Here is a 16,955-nt window from a genome sequence, read left to right as displayed (position 1 = left end):
TCCTAACTTTGTCATTCTCATTAGGAAACATATGTGCATGCTTGTCAGTTATGGGAACCAGTTTAGTTCTGTTTAAGTTTAACAATGTTTTTTTTAAGTTATTAAAACTGAATAGGAATGATGGTGTTAAACTAAAGTGATGATCCAAACTGAAAGGCAACATTAGCAACTTTTTAATTTGGCTGTACCTGCCAGTACTATCTCACCACGTCCGATAACTTGACGAACCCGTGAACGCACCTTTTTTTCTCCGCAACCTTTTCCGTAAACGTCATTTTGGCGGGAAGTACTGTAAACGCGAAGTACGAGCGCCTGTTTACAACGTACAAAGTTATTTTCCTGTTGTCATCAAAAATACCGACACGAGCTGCTCGACAGGCTCATGTAGAGATGTCTACTTCGTCCGTGTCAAAGGTAACGAAGTGTCTTCACGTCAGGCTGCGTGTTTTGCTGTATAACCCTCATAATGGCAGTAACAAGGCTCTATCAGCCATGAGTTACAGAGATTGTTTATTGTTTACTGACTGTTCTGTGACTTACGGCCATTGATATTTCAGGGCTGCTTTGTTTTCAAGCCAAGTGCCAAGAAGAAGAAGAGGACACTCACTTTGGGTGAGTTGTTTTTAAAGTTTCTCTGGTCTGATCTCAGCTCAGTTTGGAGTCTTCGTGTAGAAACACGGTGCCTGCTCTTTCTCCACAGAGGATTATTTCGCTGATGGCTGCGAAGATGCTGAGAACAGTGAAACACGTTTCAAACTCTGTCAGGATCTATGGGACAAAATAAAAACAGACACAGAGGTAAAACCAGAGGGGAATCGGTTATTAAATATTATTAAACCTTATTAAATATGGTGGTGTCAACAAAATATCTCACCTGTACAGTCTCAGCAGTGCATTATTACCTTTTCATGTTATTCTTTTGAACAAACTCCTCTGCCATTTTTTTGTTCGTTTATATTTTTATTAACGCTCATTTGAAAAAATGTATTAGTCAGGGGTCAGAGGATAAACACAAGCTTTAAAATATCCATAAACATATAATCAAGGCAGATTGTGGATTTTAGTCTGGGAAAACATGAGTTTAACTTTTTTTAACTTACTACTTGTAAGGTTTTACAGGATGAACTCAACAGGAAAATCTTGGACAGCTTGCTGGACTTCACTAGGAAGTGCTCATCCACTCATCAGCACAGCAACTGGGCATCACAGATGAGGGCCAGTGAGATTCCCACAGCTGCTCTAGTGCTTGGTAACAGCTGACGTTTGATTGGCCATCAGAACAACAGCCTAATTAGAATATAAGGGGAAAAATGTTTTTACTTTTACTTTAATTTCCTCCACAGGTGTGAATGTCCCAGATCATGACATGACCTTCCAGAGTCTGTCTGACCTGCTCCAGCAGTCTGTCACTCCTCATGTGGTGTCTGTCCAGGCCAAAGAGTGTGGAGGTAAATGACTGGTAATTAGTAGTGCAAATGCTAATCTTGCATTAGTAAGAATAGGTTTTAGGAATATTTAACTTTATGTACCCTCATTATAGTTGGAACATGTTTCTACTTTAATATTTTAGCACTGAAGCATTTGATGAAGAGGGTGCTGGAGAGGATGATGGGTACAGTTGTGGCTGTGGATGATGAGGAAGAGGAGGAACCTGAGCAGCTCAGTGCTCAGCTGCACAAGAGAGTGCACTGCTCCCTTGGTACACTGTGTGATTGGTACAATACAAAAACAAGGGTGAGGCCATGAAACAGTGCTTGTGAACATGATTTCATAAAATAAGTTTGATTGGATAAAAACTCAAGCTAAATAGATTTTTTTTTTTCCTTTAACCTGTGTTGCAGAAATCCAATACTGGTACCCCTGGGAAAAAGCGCAGTTCTGCTGTCCGAGATGAGCAGCAACAACCTCCTGTTGTTATTATTTTCAAAGACTTGGAAGCTTTCAACTCAAAAGTTCTTCAGGACTTCATACTTATCTGCAGGTGACTAGGAACTAACACAGTTTAAGTCTTAAAGCAAAAGTCAAAGTTAATATTTACTTGGTAATAAATGCCAAGCCTTCTTTGGATGTCATTGGCTAATGTTTACTAGAATAAAATCTGATCACCTGCAGATCTGCATAAACTTGTTTTCTGTTCCACAGTCGGTACATTGAACGTCTTCCGCTGATGTTCATCTTTGGTATCGCCACATCACCCAGCACCATCCAACACATGCTGCCTCACTCTGTGTCCTCCCTGCTGTGTATTGAGCTCTTCCAGTCCCTGTCCTGCACACAGCACCTGGCCACAGTCATAGACAAGGTTTCTCTCACATCACACATAAACTCCAGTACAAAAGAAATGCATCTCATGTTCAGGAACTACAGTATATTGCACAGTCAGATCTGACCACTAGTGTCTTTTGTAAACGTGACAGTTTAGCTTCCCAGGTACATACAGGCCATAAGCGCAATGATATTATCACTTGTACCTCTAATGCAATCCATAACAGCCCTGTATTAAATGCTCCATTTATTAAAATGTCCACAACTTTATATCAATTTCTTATTATTGTAAATTGTCCTAATGTACCTACAGTTTCTTAAATGTTATAAGTAAAATTTCTTATTGAACAAGATTTTTAAATATATTTTTTAATATATAATGTATTTCTTGTCCTTTCTGTCTCCAGTTTATTCTGACACCTCAGTTCCCTTTTAAGCTCAGTAGTAAAGTGATGCAGGTGCTGATCAGCATCTTCCTCTACCACGATTTCTCAGTAAAGAACTTCATCAAAGGCGTGCAGGTACAAAGTAGCTTCTAATTATTTCACTTCTGCCCTCCTGTTTTCACCTTGCCTGAATATATAGTTCAGATATGCATCTGTACAACAAAGTATCTGCTGTGTCTTTGTGCAGCTGGCTCTCCTGGAGCACTTTCACTCCCAGCCTCTCAGTGTACTCTGCTGCAAGAAGAAAGAGGCTCTGCTAAATGTGATGCAGCTCAGTCACAGTAACCTGGAGAGGATCAGACAGCTGCTGTCGTTCAAAAGGTGAGCACATGATTGGCTTTCCACGTGTACAATTTTGTAAATGTACCATTTAATTTGACTGTAAGCAGGTAAAACTTACCTTTTCGGGTGTCAAAGAAAGCCTTTAAATCTTGTCTACCATTTGTGTTTTTAACTAGGTATGTTGAGAAGCAGGATCCACAGGAACAGGACAGTCTGTTGAAGGATGACACACACTTAAAGGTACATTTTTGGATTATCATTACACAAGGCCCTGGCTATTAATGAGTGCACTTATTTGAACAAAATCAAAAACTTCAGATGACTGTGTCTATTTGTAGGAGGTGTGTCAGAAACTGATAAAAGGCCTTCATAAATACCACAAGAACTATTATCCCATCCTGAGGTGCCTCCACACTCTGACCTCATCACTACCTCGATACCCCCTCGGAAAACAGGTAAAATTCCCTGCTTTATGCCTAAATAATGCAAACCTTTGGATTAACACAGCACCTCTGTATTAACTACATGTATTCTTTGATGTGACACTAGATTTTCTGTGTTACAGATCAGGGAGCTCCATTTAATATGCCTTGAGAAGAATGTATGGGAGAATGAAGATTACCAGTCAGCTATGAAGCTTCTAAAGTAAGACTGGATAATTTATGTTAACAAAACATGGACAATATAACATGTCTTGGTTAAAAATGACACAAGTAGGCATTTAGAACCATGCATTTTTTTTTCTTTTTTTTTTTCTTTTTTTTTTTCGCAAGGATCACTGCACCTCCTACTGGACACATACGTGTTAATCTAGAATAAAATTGTATTGTTCCTTTTGTTGTTTTCACACTGAGCGTTGAATGTGCAGGAGCTCTGAACAAGCTAGACTTTAGTCTATCAACCCGTCAGTTTGAATTTCACCACCTGAGGTGCTGCTCTACATTTGAGTTGTAAATCTCCTGTGGTTTTCCCTCCAGGATGCTGGCCAAAGACGAACTTATCATTTTGCTGCAGAGGTGTGCAGAGATTCTGGAGCCTGTCAAGTCGAAGAAGATGAACAGCGCTCTTGTCCAGCTGAATGAGCTGCTCACCAGATTTAAAGAGTTGGACAGTAAGTATTCATAATGTGGTTAAGTTCTGCTTCTGGATTTCTATTTTTCCATCATTATATTTTCATCTTGGAATAATCACTTTCCCCAGATATTATTGAAATAAGAGCAATAGGCCATGGAAATATAAGGCATACTCATCCCTTCTTGTGAATTCTCGAATTGTCATTCTTAGCAGCAGCAGCAGCTGAAACTGCCCCAAATGTGGAGGAGTGTATCACTTCTCCAGTGAAAAACCTTCAAAAGAAAACAGATCTCTTCCAGCTGCAGAAGGTAACTCACTAGTCTGTATTATAAAGAATGTTATCTTCACTGTGTTTATGTGGAGGGAGTCTTCATGTTACTGATGTGTGGTGATACACTGATACATAACTAGTCTGGCTATCTTTGTGTATTCTAGACGCTGCTGGAGATGAACGAGTCTCGGAGATCCAAGAAACTGAGTCCGTTTGAGGTTCTACGAAATGAAGTCCTTGAGTTTATCGACAGCTTAGTGAAGTGAGATAGATTGCCTTCCTGCTCTACTGAGAGAATGGAACAAAGATTTTGTACACTCAAATTCTGTAAAAATGGTAGAAATTCTTATTCACATTACATCTCTCTCTCACCCAGGAGTCATTTGTCTCCCCCGGACTCTCAGACACTGAACGAAGTCAGCTACTACAGTTCATCTGCCACAGTGAGACGCCACATCAACGCTACGCCTCGCACCTCTATTCAAGCAGCTCTCAGCAGCCCCTACTATTATCTTCAGGTAAACCTACTTCATCCTGAGTGTGTAACTGTCGTAGCAATAGGAGGGATTAAAGATCTTGAAAGTACTCATGCTAAGCTGCAATATGTGTATGTTATGTGTTTGGTTTTTTTGTGTGTGTCTCTTTTAACATTGCTATTACTTTTTCTTTTAGAATGACAGCCTAAAGACTGAGGATGGGTCGGTCTCTAATGCTGCTCCTGATATCTGCATTGCTTACAAGCTCCATCTGGAGTGCGGCAGGCTGATCAACCTCTATGACTGGCTGGAAGTAAGTTTAAATACATGGTGATTTCTTCTCCCATCCATCCATTTTCTACACCCGCTTATTCCTTAACCAGGGTCACAGGGATCATATCCCAGCTCTCTTTCAGGTGGAAGGCAGGGGTACACCCTGGACAGGTCACCAGTCCATCACAGGGCCACATAAAGACACACAAAGACAACCACACACACTCACACTCACTCCTATGGGCAATTTAGAGTCACCAGTCAACCTGACATACTTGTTTTTGGACTGTGGGAGGAAACGTAAGCACAGGGAGAACATGCAAACTCCACACAGAAAGGCCGGGTTGCGAACCCACGACCTTCTTGCTGTGAAGTGCTAACCACTCAGCCACCATGCGGCCCACATTTCTTCTCCTTATAGGTGATATTTATGTTCCTATACCATTTTTGTATACAACATTATCAGCTTTCAACTTTGCCTTACAAACTTTCATGGTTTGTTGAAGACACTTTATTGATCCTGAAGATAAATGGGTCAAATGATTGATTTGAAGATCAAATGTTGGCCAAACTGGACTGCACACTGACATGATGACATGTTTGTTTTTTTTGTCAGGCCTACGCCACTGTGGTTTCTGCAGCTGAGGGGAACAGTCCAGATTCTGACAATTTTGGAAAAGTGGATGAAGTAAAGCAGTATCCTTCTGTAACTTGACGTTTTCTATTATGTTTGTCCCTATTTTAACAGACATTTTAAGTTCCTCAGTACAGGTAAATTCAGGCTGTGAACCAAATTACAGTACAAAAAAACCAAACAAAAACATTCAATTTAAGTATTTGCCAGATACAGCATTGCACATGTGCACTCTGGGTCATAAGTTATATTTTGAGTTGAGAAAATCACATTACACTTGAAGCGGTTAGCTTAAGATTTACTATAAACACAGTGTAGTTTTCATTTTTGGATAGCTTTATTCGGCAAAGTTGTTCCTTAACTTGATCTCTAGCGCTCGTTTCATCCGAGCTGTGTCAGAGCTCGAATTTCTGGGCTTCATCAAGTCGACCAAGCAGAAGACAGACCATGTGGCTCGACTCACCTGGGGAGGCTGCTGACCGAACAGTCAAAAGCAAAGGTCTCTGTGTGTACTGTCTGCTTTCCCTGTAGCAAGTCAAGGGTGACCTAGACTAAATTTTTTTTCCTTAAATAAATATATATGAATAATATGTAGTCACTCGGACATGTCATGTATTAAGCAGAATACACACATTGTGTATATCTCGGTCTTCTCAACATCTGTCTCCAGCACATTAATAGGCTCACAAATATCAGTTGATAGAAATGTCCCACAGACACCAAAACAACTGCTAAAAGACTGTTTATTGTTTTTTTTTTTCCCCCAACAAGTACATCAGTTTTAAAATGATACCGACCAAAAAAATGTCAAAATAAATAAAACACTGGTAGGAGAGAAAAAAAATAGCCTACTTTGAGCTCAATTTAAAAAGCAGTGAACAGGGAAAATTGCAAACATTGTCTCTCCATTCAGCGGTTTCCTCCATTTGCTTTCACAGTGACCAGCAAACCTTGTGTAAAACTCTACGCTGCTTTATTCTATTTACATGTGAGAAACAGAAACGAGTGACAAAGCTTGGAATGCTGGGAATCATTACAAAAGAGAGATAATGGTAGATATATCAGGAGGAACATAGGCCACTGTTATTGATAGGGTCCATAAATTTACACTGGGAAGCACCTAGTTGCTTACAACAACTGACAACAGCTTCATATAAACTTTTGCCCAAAGACAGAAATATGGCACAGTAAGAAAAGTTTTATTTAAACTTGCTAAACTGAATCTCTTGCAATGGTGAGCTTTTTTTTTTTCTTTCTTGAGATATCACATGATAGCTTGCAGCAAGAGAAGGCTGTCTTGCAAAAATTTCTGTGCCACACTCAGGAAACATCTGGAGGAGGAGGAGAGAAGCAGGGATGAAATAAAATACAGATACCAGACTTGTTACTTTAAACTTTGAAGGCAGATTTCGATCCTAGATCTCAGACGTATTCACACACAGCATGCCAGTCGAACAGGAATATGGAAATAATTTAAGATATAGTGAGAGAACTCACAGCTTGCAGGTTGCTCCCCAAATCTTCGCATTAACTGATCGTGTGTGAATTTCACAAAGGTGTCGTATTGTTCTGAAATGAAAGTTACCATAAGGTCCCAACATGTTAAGCCTCTACGACAATTTGTATTATGGAAATAAGGTCCCCAGGAAAACCTGTTATTTTCATTTGTCTTTAAACTACCAACCACGTCACACTACTTAAACACTAACATAGGAAATTCTGTCCTGATAGTGAAACCTTGGCAGAACAGTGTCTCCTGCTGTATTCATTACTACCACATGACAGAGAATCGCTCACTTAATCAACGGAGTCTTAATTTAGAAAACATGGACAGTTCTATACCTTTACTAATGTAATTAAACTGGCTGCTACAACCACAGTAGCGTGAGGATTTGAGAGAAATTGTGTGATTAAAGTTTAAGACTTTACTCTGATAACCTGCACAGGTCATGTATTTAATAATAATCATAATAATTTTAGTACACTGAAGATGTGATGAGCATATTGATTAGTGTTCTCCTGTGTGACAGCAAAAGCACCCACCTGCCAGTTTTGAAGTCATGGTCTCCTCGTATTCCTCCCGCACCTTCTCTTCCCTTTCTTTCAGCAGGCGTTCACAGATCATTCCAACTTGTCTGAGGGTGAATAATGGTTGTTCTTTTCTAGTAGGAGAAACACCTCCAGAGGACGTTCCTGGAGAAATCAAGCAAATATAAATGTCATAGTCATCCTCTTCTGGTTGTCTCTCCTATAGAGAGCTTGGGCTCACCTGGCATGCTGGAAACATTCATAGTAGATGACTGGGATGGGGACTCTGGAGAATAGCAGCACTCTGACTGTTGGTAGCCTCCATCTAGATGCTTCCTCTTTTGAATGCGTTTGTACTCTTGCTTGATGTTGTGGAGGATTTGTTCTAGTGGGACAAATGGCAACAAAAAGGTGTCTGTCAGTAAGGATAAAGCAGCTGTCACACGTTAAGAAGCCCTGTACTAAACTCAATAAGGACATTGTTTTCTGGTTTGGTGGTTTGGCTCAACATGCTGCTAATGCCTCAAGTCCAGGCCAACATTAGTAACATCACCTGCACTAAGTCTGGACGACGACTCCCCAAATGGCGAGGGCTCCATGCTGAGATACTTCCTAGGGGGCGAGGAGGAGGACGATGGGGACACGGGGATGCATCTTCGTCTTTTGGGTGAAGCAGGACTCAGAAGCGGATCGAAATCCATGGTCCTCTTCAGGGTGGCTCCACACGCCATGACTTCAGTTTATTAAAGGGAGATGGGGTGCAAAATACCAAAACAAGTCAATAATGACGCGATAACACGGGTTATTTCAGCCTGAGCAGTCTTTAACACGAGCTTCTTATTGAAGCGAGCCGGTTCGCCTCGCCGAGGGTTGCACCCTGAGCTTTGACTGCGCAGCACAGCCTTTAAAAATCTGCTAGCATGCTAAGGTTAGCTGTGCGGGCTAGCTGAGCCATGAGCAAAAAGAAAACAAAGCTAACGTTAGCCGTGGCAACGCTAGGACAGCACGTTCCAGTGCGGATTTGAATAAAGCTGTTTCTTACCTCGTCGACGGGGAGTTTTTCTGTCCCAAAACGGTGCGAAAAGTTGCTTCCCAAAAGTTGAAGTGACGATCAACCAGCTCTCAGCTGTCAGACAGGGGGGCTAGCAAACGCCACTTAACCTAGCTGCTTGTTTTTCATATCAGGCTACTGTCGACTTCTCCGGCTCCCGACGTCACGTGTTTAAAAACCCTGCAATGCATTCTGGGTTATGTAGTGAAACTGACAGGTTAGAAAAAAGGTTGATGTCATTCTAATTATTGGCTATATTATCTGAAAGTCACATTTTAAAATTAGATTTACTTTGAATTTTGCTATAATTTGCTGTCATTACACGTCTTTATAAAAATAGTCCATTAATCAGTATGAGTCCATGTGAAATGAGAAAGACAACATCTCTTTTTCTCCAGTGGGAGGCAGCACTACACCAAAAACACCCGTGTTGGCTCCCAAAAGATCCAACACGTAAGGAAGGAAAATTTAGATTTATGTTACTTAATATGATGATAATGTTTTATTAATCTTCTCTATCTTTTTGCTTTTTTGTATTTTCCCCCTTTAAGACATGAAAGGTTTTAAATTAACCAACCTAGAACATCAAAATTCCTCTGATTGAAGTGTTTATAACTCATGTCCACAGTAAGACCATAGCTTTTGGTCCAAGGGCCACAGGTAGATGTTGCCTCAGGGGTCACAGGCCTAAAAAGTTAGGGACCACAGTTATAAACATAACAAACATAGATCCCATCTCTTTTAGACACTGGTGTGAAGTTTCATTGCTTTACTTAAAAAAAGGATACCAGGTACGTTGACAACAGTATAGTAAAAATAGACAACTTCATATATTTATTGAACTCATTATTCACACCAGCATAAAGCACTATGAAACAATGGACAAGTCACAGGAATATTGCAGAATAGATTTTCACAAAATGCTGTATTGTACATGTGTAGTAAGCAGCTATTTGATATTTCTAAATCACTACAGACTACAGAAGCTTTGATTTGATCAGTGATACATAGCTCAAAGTAGGACTCACTATTATGCTTTGCTAAGTACAGTAAAAGAATCATTTGTCATTTTAACTCTTAACACCTGCCAAATGCACAATATCACTGTCTTACAACATCATAAATAGCTGATTTCAATGATGATATTTTCTATCATTAAAAACTGACATTATGCATGAAGGTAGACACAATTTCACCATAGTGCCACAATACTGCTATGATATAATGTGAAAAAACTTTGACACTATTTTGACACCTAAAAGCTGAAACCTGTAAACTGTGTCTGCACATCCAAACTACAGATGACAACTCGTGTTTCTGTAATGTTTGTTGTAAAGAAATACTGGTTCTTGTAATTGTATTTACATTATTTACTCAGTGAATTAAGATAAAACTGGCATTGTCAGACTTCCTTATTTCCAGAGATGAGTTCAGGACTTACTAATCATGACAGAGCACTGAGAACATCTCCACTCATTAAATGAACTATTTTCAAGGTCTTACCACAGTCAGACCTTGCCTGTCAGACAGGTATAATATTACATTAATATTAAGCAACAAAAACTCGTTTTTCAGTTTTGTATCTAGCATGTTTCAGCACATTTCACAGACGCAGAGAAGTGCATGAGGTGGGTCAGGGCAGTTTTCCAATATCTTTACCTCACATTTGCCCCAGAGCAGGGCAGCTCGTCTTTTAAACTTGCTGTGCACTAGAAGTCTCTCCAGAAATGATAACCTGGGCTACTTTTACTTGAGTCTTTCCACATCCAGCTCCATCTTTCCCTCCCCCACCTGCTGTACTTCTCATGCTCCTGCTGTTCCAGTCACTCTCAGCGCTGTTGTCCAGAGGCAGCGTTGCTCTCTGGCACATGCGGCAGATGTTGAGGAAGGCTCTGCGCAGGTCCTTGCTCCTCATGGCGTAGATCACAGGGTTCACAGTGGAGTTGAGCAGGCAAAGCATGCTACAAAAGGCAAACACAGTCTTGATGAAGTCATTTATCTTCCCAAAGAGGTCGTACACCATGATAGCTAGAAGTGGGCCCCAGCAGATGATGAGGGCCACCAAGATCAGTACCAGGGTTTTAGCCAGGCGGAGGTCCATCCGGGCCTGGTCAGGCTTCACTGTCTGCACTTTAGTCCCCTCTGCGGTGTAGACAATGACACTCCTCTGGGAGCTGCGGCTCAGCATTCGGACAGCATGGTGGTGGGACTTCCACAGGATGAACATATAGGCGTAGATGATGAACAGGACCAAGATGCTTGTCATCCCAATCCAGAACATCAGGTACTTCTGGTCGATAAGAGGGAAAATACCGGAGCAGACAGAATTGAGCTGCTTGCAGTTCCAGCCCAGCAGCGGCAGGAGTGAGATGACAATAGAGATTGTCCACATCATACTGAAGGCAATAACTGCTTTAGTTTTTGTGACAATGCGTTTGTATGCCAAGGGCCTGTGGATCGAGATGTAACGGTCAATTGCAGTAAGAAACAAACTTCCAACAGAGGCAGTGAAGGAGGCGGTGACCCCGGCCAGCTTGAAGAGGAAAATATTAGGACTGTCCTTTCTGTGGAGGACATGAAAATCCAAGAAGCTGTAGACAAAAATGATGCTTCCTATCAGATCGGCCACAGCCAGGCTGCCTATGAAGTGGTAGGAAGGTCGAGATCGAAGTGTCTGGGAGTGCAGGATCACGCACAGTACCACAAGGTTCTCCAGCACTGTAAATGTTCCCAGGGTGAGTGCCAGGATGGCGATTGCAAGCTGCTGACCGGGAGTCAGAATCATAAAACACTCCAGGTTGTCCACAAAGTTCTCCCCACATTGTGCTGCTCCTGTACCCTCTTCAGATGTACCATTGCCCTGCAGAAAGTCAGATATGTTGGTGGGGAAAATGGGAGAGAGGCCACTGTAAATAACCTCCTTATTTCCAGGGATGAGTCCAGGGAAGGAGTTACTAATCGAGGCAGAGTGGGACTTCTCAAAGTGGAATCCGTTTTTGATCAGTGTCGAGCCAGTCGAGGGGTCGTCATAGCTGGCGTCATTGGAACCGAGATACTGGAAACCTGTTGTTAAAGCGCTTATTGTAGTGCTTGCTATCCTGTGCTTCATGGCTGGTTTGTTGCTGTAGAGCTGCTCAGTGGAGAGGCGTGTGGTGAAACCACATTAGAGCCAAGCAAAAGCACATCTATGAGGAAAAAAGCACAAATCCTTTCCAGAATTAACGATTTCAAAAAGGAATAAACACACCCCAACATTTAAATTTCATCGATATTTATTAATTATTGATACAGTGGAAAATTAATTTGTTGCTGGGGGATATTGGGCTGGGGAGTCTGTGTTAGCCAGCTGACTCCAAAGCAGATGCATCTCAGACAATAGTGGGAAACTGAACAGTTGATGACAAACCTGTGCAGCCTCAGGGGAAATCGCTGGATTAAGTATGAAGAACACAAGGCTTTCTTATTAATTAAAGAAGGTCATTAAGCACCAAGCTGTTTTTTTCCCCACTAATCATTGGTTTAATTGGATATCAAGGACGAAACAAGACACAGTGCACATATCTGACAAATGATCCATTTAACCTCTGTGACAGTAATAATGATATTAATTGCTAATAGTTTACTTGAAGGATTTGGAAAAAGATGATTAGAGACACACAGTTTAGACTTGAAAGACACAAAATATTCTATATTGTCAAGCTTGTGTTTGGATCAAAGCTTTATACGCTACAGGGTCAGTAATATTATTAAGAATAAATTAAATATGAAACAAATTCATGAATAGAAATGAACAGGAACGACAGATACCATTGTTTTCTTAAAAACATGAATCTAACAAATATCCTCGATTGATGCATGTCGCAAAAAAAAACCAAACAAAAAAAACAATTCATCTAACCTGGGAGTAAAGCTTTCTGTTGTTACCGCCTTCACCGGCAGTAACTCGAATAAAAGTGAAAGCCAGCATAAACTTACAGTTGTTGTTTTGATGATTTTCGGGAAATACACGTCGCTCCCTCCCCAGATATAGTCACTGTCAGCTACAGTAAAGCCAGGCAGGCAGCCGGTGGTGTGTGTGTGAGAGAGTGTGAGTGTGAGAGTGTGTGTGTGTTTGTGGGAGCGGCAGTTATAAAGCCTAGTTACGCTTTGTGCGCGTGCAGGTCACGTGGTGGACGCACCATCCTCACCTGAGACTGGGCTGCTCGATCAGGACCCACAGGCTGTTGCAGGCACGGGAGGACGAGCAGCCTGACCCTCTGGCTTTGTCGAGCTTTACGTCCTCAGTATCAACCAGCAAACTGCTGTTTGTGTAAAGCAAAACATAATAATTCTGCTAAATCAACAGTGTTTCCTTTTACAGAGGCTATAATTTTCTTTTAACTGCACTGTTATAGAGACATTTACTAAATACAAGGCAGATGTGCCAATAAAGCATCACGATTACATCAAATAAGAAAATATTTCATGCTAATGCTGTAAATGCTTTTTTGTTTGCCAAGTCATTCACAGTGAAGATTTTAGAGTATGTCAGCATACAGAGTTATCTTATCAATATTTTCACTCTGTATTTCTTTATTCAGATATTCATCAGCTAATTTTCCACTTCAAATTAAGAAAAACAACGTTTTTAAAACTCCAATATCAAAAATTCAAATAGACTTTTTTGGGGGTATGCATGTACAACCCATCACAGGTTTAGACCTTTTGAAGTGTTGTATTTAGATTTTAAGGATTTACAGCCTGGGTCTGCCAGTCTAATGAAATTAATAATGTTCTTTAGTGATTCAAAAGCAAGCTCACAGGCAATTCTTATAATGTAAAAATAGTATGTTGCTGTAAATCTCACTAATCTCATGCTGATAATGGAATAAAAAAAGAAGAGTCAAGTGCAGTTTTAACATCACACTGCAGTAAAAGTCCTTTCTGACTGTCCTCCACTATTTATCTATTTATTGCAGTCGGGGTGTCACATGCACACACTATTAAGTGTCCTTTTCCTGTCCTGCGCAGCTGTGCAATTATTTCCACTATGCACTCCCAGTGGAGCTATCTCCCAAATTACATGTATCTTGTTGTGGAAAATACATGACATTTGGCGATGCAACATCGTGGGAAAACAATGAAAGGCACTGCACATGATGCCAGTGCCTCCAGTTTTGGCAGAACAGAAGATGCCGAGGAGTCATCCAGCTAATTACTGAACACTTGTTATGCTGCACTGGAAGCAGATTCAAGCAACCACTGATCACTGGTGATAGAGCAGTATACCCAATGTGTTCTTTTCATGTTAGACACAGACAATGAAAGTGAAACATCTTATTAATGACCACTGAGTGTGTTCATCTGACATGAAAACAGACATATGGAATGCATCTTCAGTTTCACCAATGGATAATGGAAAAGTTTTCATTTGAGTTTGGAAACAGCATCTATCATCATAATAGCCGTCATTATTCCAGTCTTTCTCACCAGTAAGACAGGCAGAGATTCTCTGTGATGACAGGAGACCTCGATAGGACAGAAACTTGTAGAGTTCAGTTTTTCTTAGTCTCCCTTCACCATGTGGGTGATGCAGTCATAGGAAGCTGCGGCTGTTAGTTCATGACCATCTGTGCTGGTGAATATTGTAAGTGATTTGCAGGAGTGATTGCTTTTGGTAGGATTCCCCATGAGAAACACTGCACCCTTACCTCATTTGAAACTGATCCTTCTCCATTTACTATCAGTCGTCATTTGAGCGGCTGCATACATTAAGAAATCATCACACAGATTCACAGACATATCTTATATTTAGATGCAACATTTGAATTAAAGTACATTTTTACATTTTTTTTAAAAAATCTATTGCACATCCAACAAATTATTCATTTTGTGAAATCAGAGACCCAGAAACATTTTTGGGGCTCAAACTCTACATGCACAGCATGTTACCAGACATGCCTGTAAAGCAGGCTGTCTGTCACTGATGTGTTTGTGTTGAGGGGCAGGAAGATAGGAGAGTGTGGAGAGGGAGAGAAGGAGGGAGGGAGGGTGATGAGGAAAAGATGCATAAATACAGAAGAGGGGTAGGTTGTGTGTGAACAGTGACAGCTCTTAACCATTTCCTAATCTGCCATTTCCATATTCTGTTCATCCCCAGCTGGAGACACTTCATATTGTAGCCAAGGTGGTGCCACAGGGTGAAAAAGAGGAAAAGTCCAAATATAATGTTTACTAACATATTCAATATTCTTTCGTATGTTTCTTTGTGTCATGCATGAAGGATTCGCGTCTGTTATCAGTCATCAGCTTTTGGCATCCTCATTATTCACTTCATCAGGCAATTATATGTATCAACCTGGCTTCATTAGGGCAAATCAAAGGTGTATGTTGATTCCTCTTTGAAAGAGGTTTATTTGAACAAACAGCCTGAGTATTAAACATAGTAAAGTGCAGAAGTACCCTGTCACAGTTCTCTCTCAGCGTCAGACTTTCTGCACAGATCTTCACAACAGGAAGTTTGAAAAAGTTGTTGCTTAATACCTTCTGTGACTTCTTCTCGATAGAAAAAACTGTATTATTACTATTACTAAAGACCAAAAATGCTGATATCAAGAGATAACACAACACTGGATCTATTTTATTTATAATAAACAATTTAAGCAGGATGTTGTGTCGCTCTGCAGAAATTTCCATTGTTGTATTGGTGGATTTTCTTGAAACAGAACAGACCTAGAGCATAATGGTCAGTGGGTACAATCCCCTTCATGCACCATTTAGTCCTATAAAGACCTTTTTTATCTCAGCACAACACAGTGGTAATCACAAAGACTTAGCAGGTGGTTCAGTGAATGCTCACTTGTGCAAACACTATGGAAATGAACGCTAAAGGCAGAGATAAATTACTCAGGCAGCAGTGCTGAGCTTCAAACCACAACTTAGTTGAACCCTTTGCGTCAGTGTTACACCTTATGGTTTTCATGAACAAGAGTAATGAGGCACCTACAGCAGCAGCAATGCGGCCTCAGAAGAGAGCTGTGTGTCACTGTTATGGCTGAGGATACACTCATGAAAGGTGCAGTATAAACTAGAATCGCCTTGCAGTGCCACTAGCTGATTCACATCCAGAGAATAATTCATTTGCCCTACATGCAGCTGCAGCGCCTCACAGACTGACGAGACACCCAAATGGACCTGACTGCCATGACACCAACAGTCACTTTACCTGTAATCACAGACCTTCTTCTGTCAGGCAGAGGAGGAGTCATGAAATTGAATTTATTTTTAGCTAGTTTCATATCCTCTGTCCCGAAACTGATTTCCTACTGAATATGAGTAAACTTCAGTGTTTGTTTGCAGTGAGCACAATAATATATTATTAGTACATTTTAAGTTGATATGGGACCTGTCCAGGGTGTACCCCTGCCTTTCACCCGAGAGAGAGCTGGGATAGGCTCCAGCAGATCCCCGTGACCCTGGCTTTCAGGAAAAAGCAGGTATAGAAGATGGATGGATGGAAGTTGATATGGGCAGTCTTGGTAGCAAAAAATTACTTCAGGTTTCATTTGGAGTCATATTTCTGGCCACTTGAATATGAATCCAATGTTTATTTTTAGCTGAAAACCTGTTTTAACCTGGAAACTACTCTGCTATATAAAGGAGGTGTGAATGAACCATAGAACCAAAACAACAGGCTAAAAAACAACAGAACTTTCAGTAGAGCTCAAATTAATGTATATAGCACATTTTCTACCAGTCTGAGCTGGCTTTGCACCTCAGTACTGATCCATTCTCATTCTCCTCACGTCATTTTTATTTACCCATTACTGGCAAATGCATCCAGCAAACAATTTTGTGAGTACTCTCACATCCCAGAAGAGTTCTTTCATCCCAGAGTCACTTTGTATATCAGCTTTTAGCGTTATCACAAGATGAAGAGACTTCAGTACAAATGAGGTCACATTAAAAAAAGCAAAAAAAAAACAAACTGTATAAAATTGGCTTGAGATTTGTTTTCTTGTGTTGTTTGGTCAGTGCAGCGATGTTTTTACTTGTGTCCAAGTTTAAATATATTTTTTATTTTCTTATTTCTGGCACTGGTTTCAGTGCAGTGCAGTGAGAAGCATTTAAATGCTACTGAAATAAAGAGAAACTGGGTAAAAACATTTGCAGTGTT

The 16,955-nt window shown here is 40.6% G+C and overlaps 3 protein-coding genes across 4 annotated transcripts; 1 reads left to right on the top strand and 2 right to left on the bottom strand.

Moving 5' to 3' along the window:
- Positions 1 to 276: 276 nt before the first annotated feature.
- orc3 (origin recognition complex, subunit 3) lies at positions 277 to 6,309 on the top strand. 2 transcript variants are annotated; one of them, XM_026302851.1, is made up of 20 exons: positions 277 to 414; positions 558 to 612; positions 701 to 798; positions 1,111 to 1,249; positions 1,344 to 1,448; positions 1,571 to 1,734; positions 1,842 to 1,981; positions 2,143 to 2,302; positions 2,673 to 2,786; positions 2,899 to 3,032; positions 3,170 to 3,233; positions 3,332 to 3,448; positions 3,559 to 3,638; positions 3,971 to 4,104; positions 4,281 to 4,375; positions 4,503 to 4,600; positions 4,715 to 4,856; positions 5,011 to 5,127; positions 5,704 to 5,783; positions 6,095 to 6,309. In XM_026302851.1, exons 1-20 carry the CDS (start codon positions 391 to 393, stop codon positions 6,198 to 6,200), a joined length of 2,166 nt encoding a protein of 721 aa, XP_026158636.1. In that variant the 5' UTR covers positions 277 to 390; the 3' UTR covers positions 6,201 to 6,309. The 2 variants fall into 2 exon arrangements, with proteins under 2 accessions (XP_026158636.1, XP_026158627.1); XM_026302842.1 differs by having other exon boundaries at positions 4,278 to 4,375.
- A 663-nt stretch (positions 6,310 to 6,972) lies between these two features.
- Positions 6,973 to 8,956, bottom strand: LOC113132279 (akirin-2-like). The gene is made up of 6 exons (XM_026310271.1): positions 8,792 to 8,956; positions 8,303 to 8,482; positions 7,991 to 8,134; positions 7,765 to 7,914; positions 7,219 to 7,290; positions 6,973 to 7,052 (listed from the first exon to the last, which is right to left on the bottom strand). The coding sequence occupies exons 2-6, from the start codon at positions 8,478 to 8,480 to the stop codon at positions 7,042 to 7,044; spliced, it is 555 nt and encodes a 184-aa protein (XP_026166056.1). The 5' UTR covers positions 8,481 to 8,482; positions 8,792 to 8,956; the 3' UTR covers positions 6,973 to 7,041.
- Positions 8,957 to 10,236: 1,280 nt separating this feature from the next.
- LOC113129237 (cannabinoid receptor type 1B-like) lies at positions 10,237 to 12,886 on the bottom strand. Its single transcript, XM_026305121.1, has 2 exons — positions 12,776 to 12,886; positions 10,237 to 11,985 (listed from the first exon to the last, which is right to left on the bottom strand). The coding sequence occupies exon 2, from the start codon at positions 11,907 to 11,909 to the stop codon at positions 10,494 to 10,496; it is 1,416 nt and encodes a 471-aa protein (XP_026160906.1). The 5' UTR covers positions 11,910 to 11,985; positions 12,776 to 12,886; the 3' UTR covers positions 10,237 to 10,493.
- Between the last annotated feature and the right edge of the window lie 4,069 nt (positions 12,887 to 16,955).

This window comes from Mastacembelus armatus, chromosome 22 (assembly GCF_900324485.2).
Source record: "Mastacembelus armatus chromosome 22, fMasArm1.2, whole genome shotgun sequence".
NCBI lineage: Eukaryota > Metazoa > Chordata > Actinopteri > Synbranchiformes > Mastacembelidae > Mastacembelus > Mastacembelus armatus.
Note: the sequence above shows the minus strand (reverse complement) of the source record. Positions and strands in the feature narration are given on the sequence as shown.

Excerpts from the sequence above, each read along its gene's own strand:
- orc3 (XM_026302842.1), top strand. The coding sequence starts at position 391 with ATGTCTACTTCGTCCGTGTCAAAG. Across the intron at positions 613-700 it reads GAAGAGGACACTCACTTTGG|AGGATTATTTCGCTGATGGC; the intron begins GTGAGTTGTTTT and ends CTTTCTCCACAG. Across the intron at positions 3,234-3,331 it reads AGGATGACACACACTTAAAG|GAGGTGTGTCAGAAACTGAT; the intron begins GTACATTTTTGG and ends GTCTATTTGTAG.
- LOC113132279 (XM_026310271.1), bottom strand. The coding sequence starts at position 8,480 with ATGGCGTGTGGAGCCACCCTGAAGAGGACCATGGATTTCGATCCGCTT. Across the intron at positions 7,915-7,990 it reads GAATGTTTCCAGCATGCCAG|GAACGTCCTCTGGAGGTGTT; the intron begins GTGAGCCCAAGC and ends TGATTTCTCCAG. Across the intron at positions 7,291-7,764 it reads CATGACTTCAAAACTGGCAG|AACAATACGACACCTTTGTG; the intron begins GTGGGTGCTTTT and ends CTTTCATTTCAG.
- LOC113129237 (XM_026305121.1), bottom strand. The coding sequence starts at position 11,909 with ATGAAGCACAGGATAGCAAGCACTACAATAAGCGCTTTAACAACAGGT.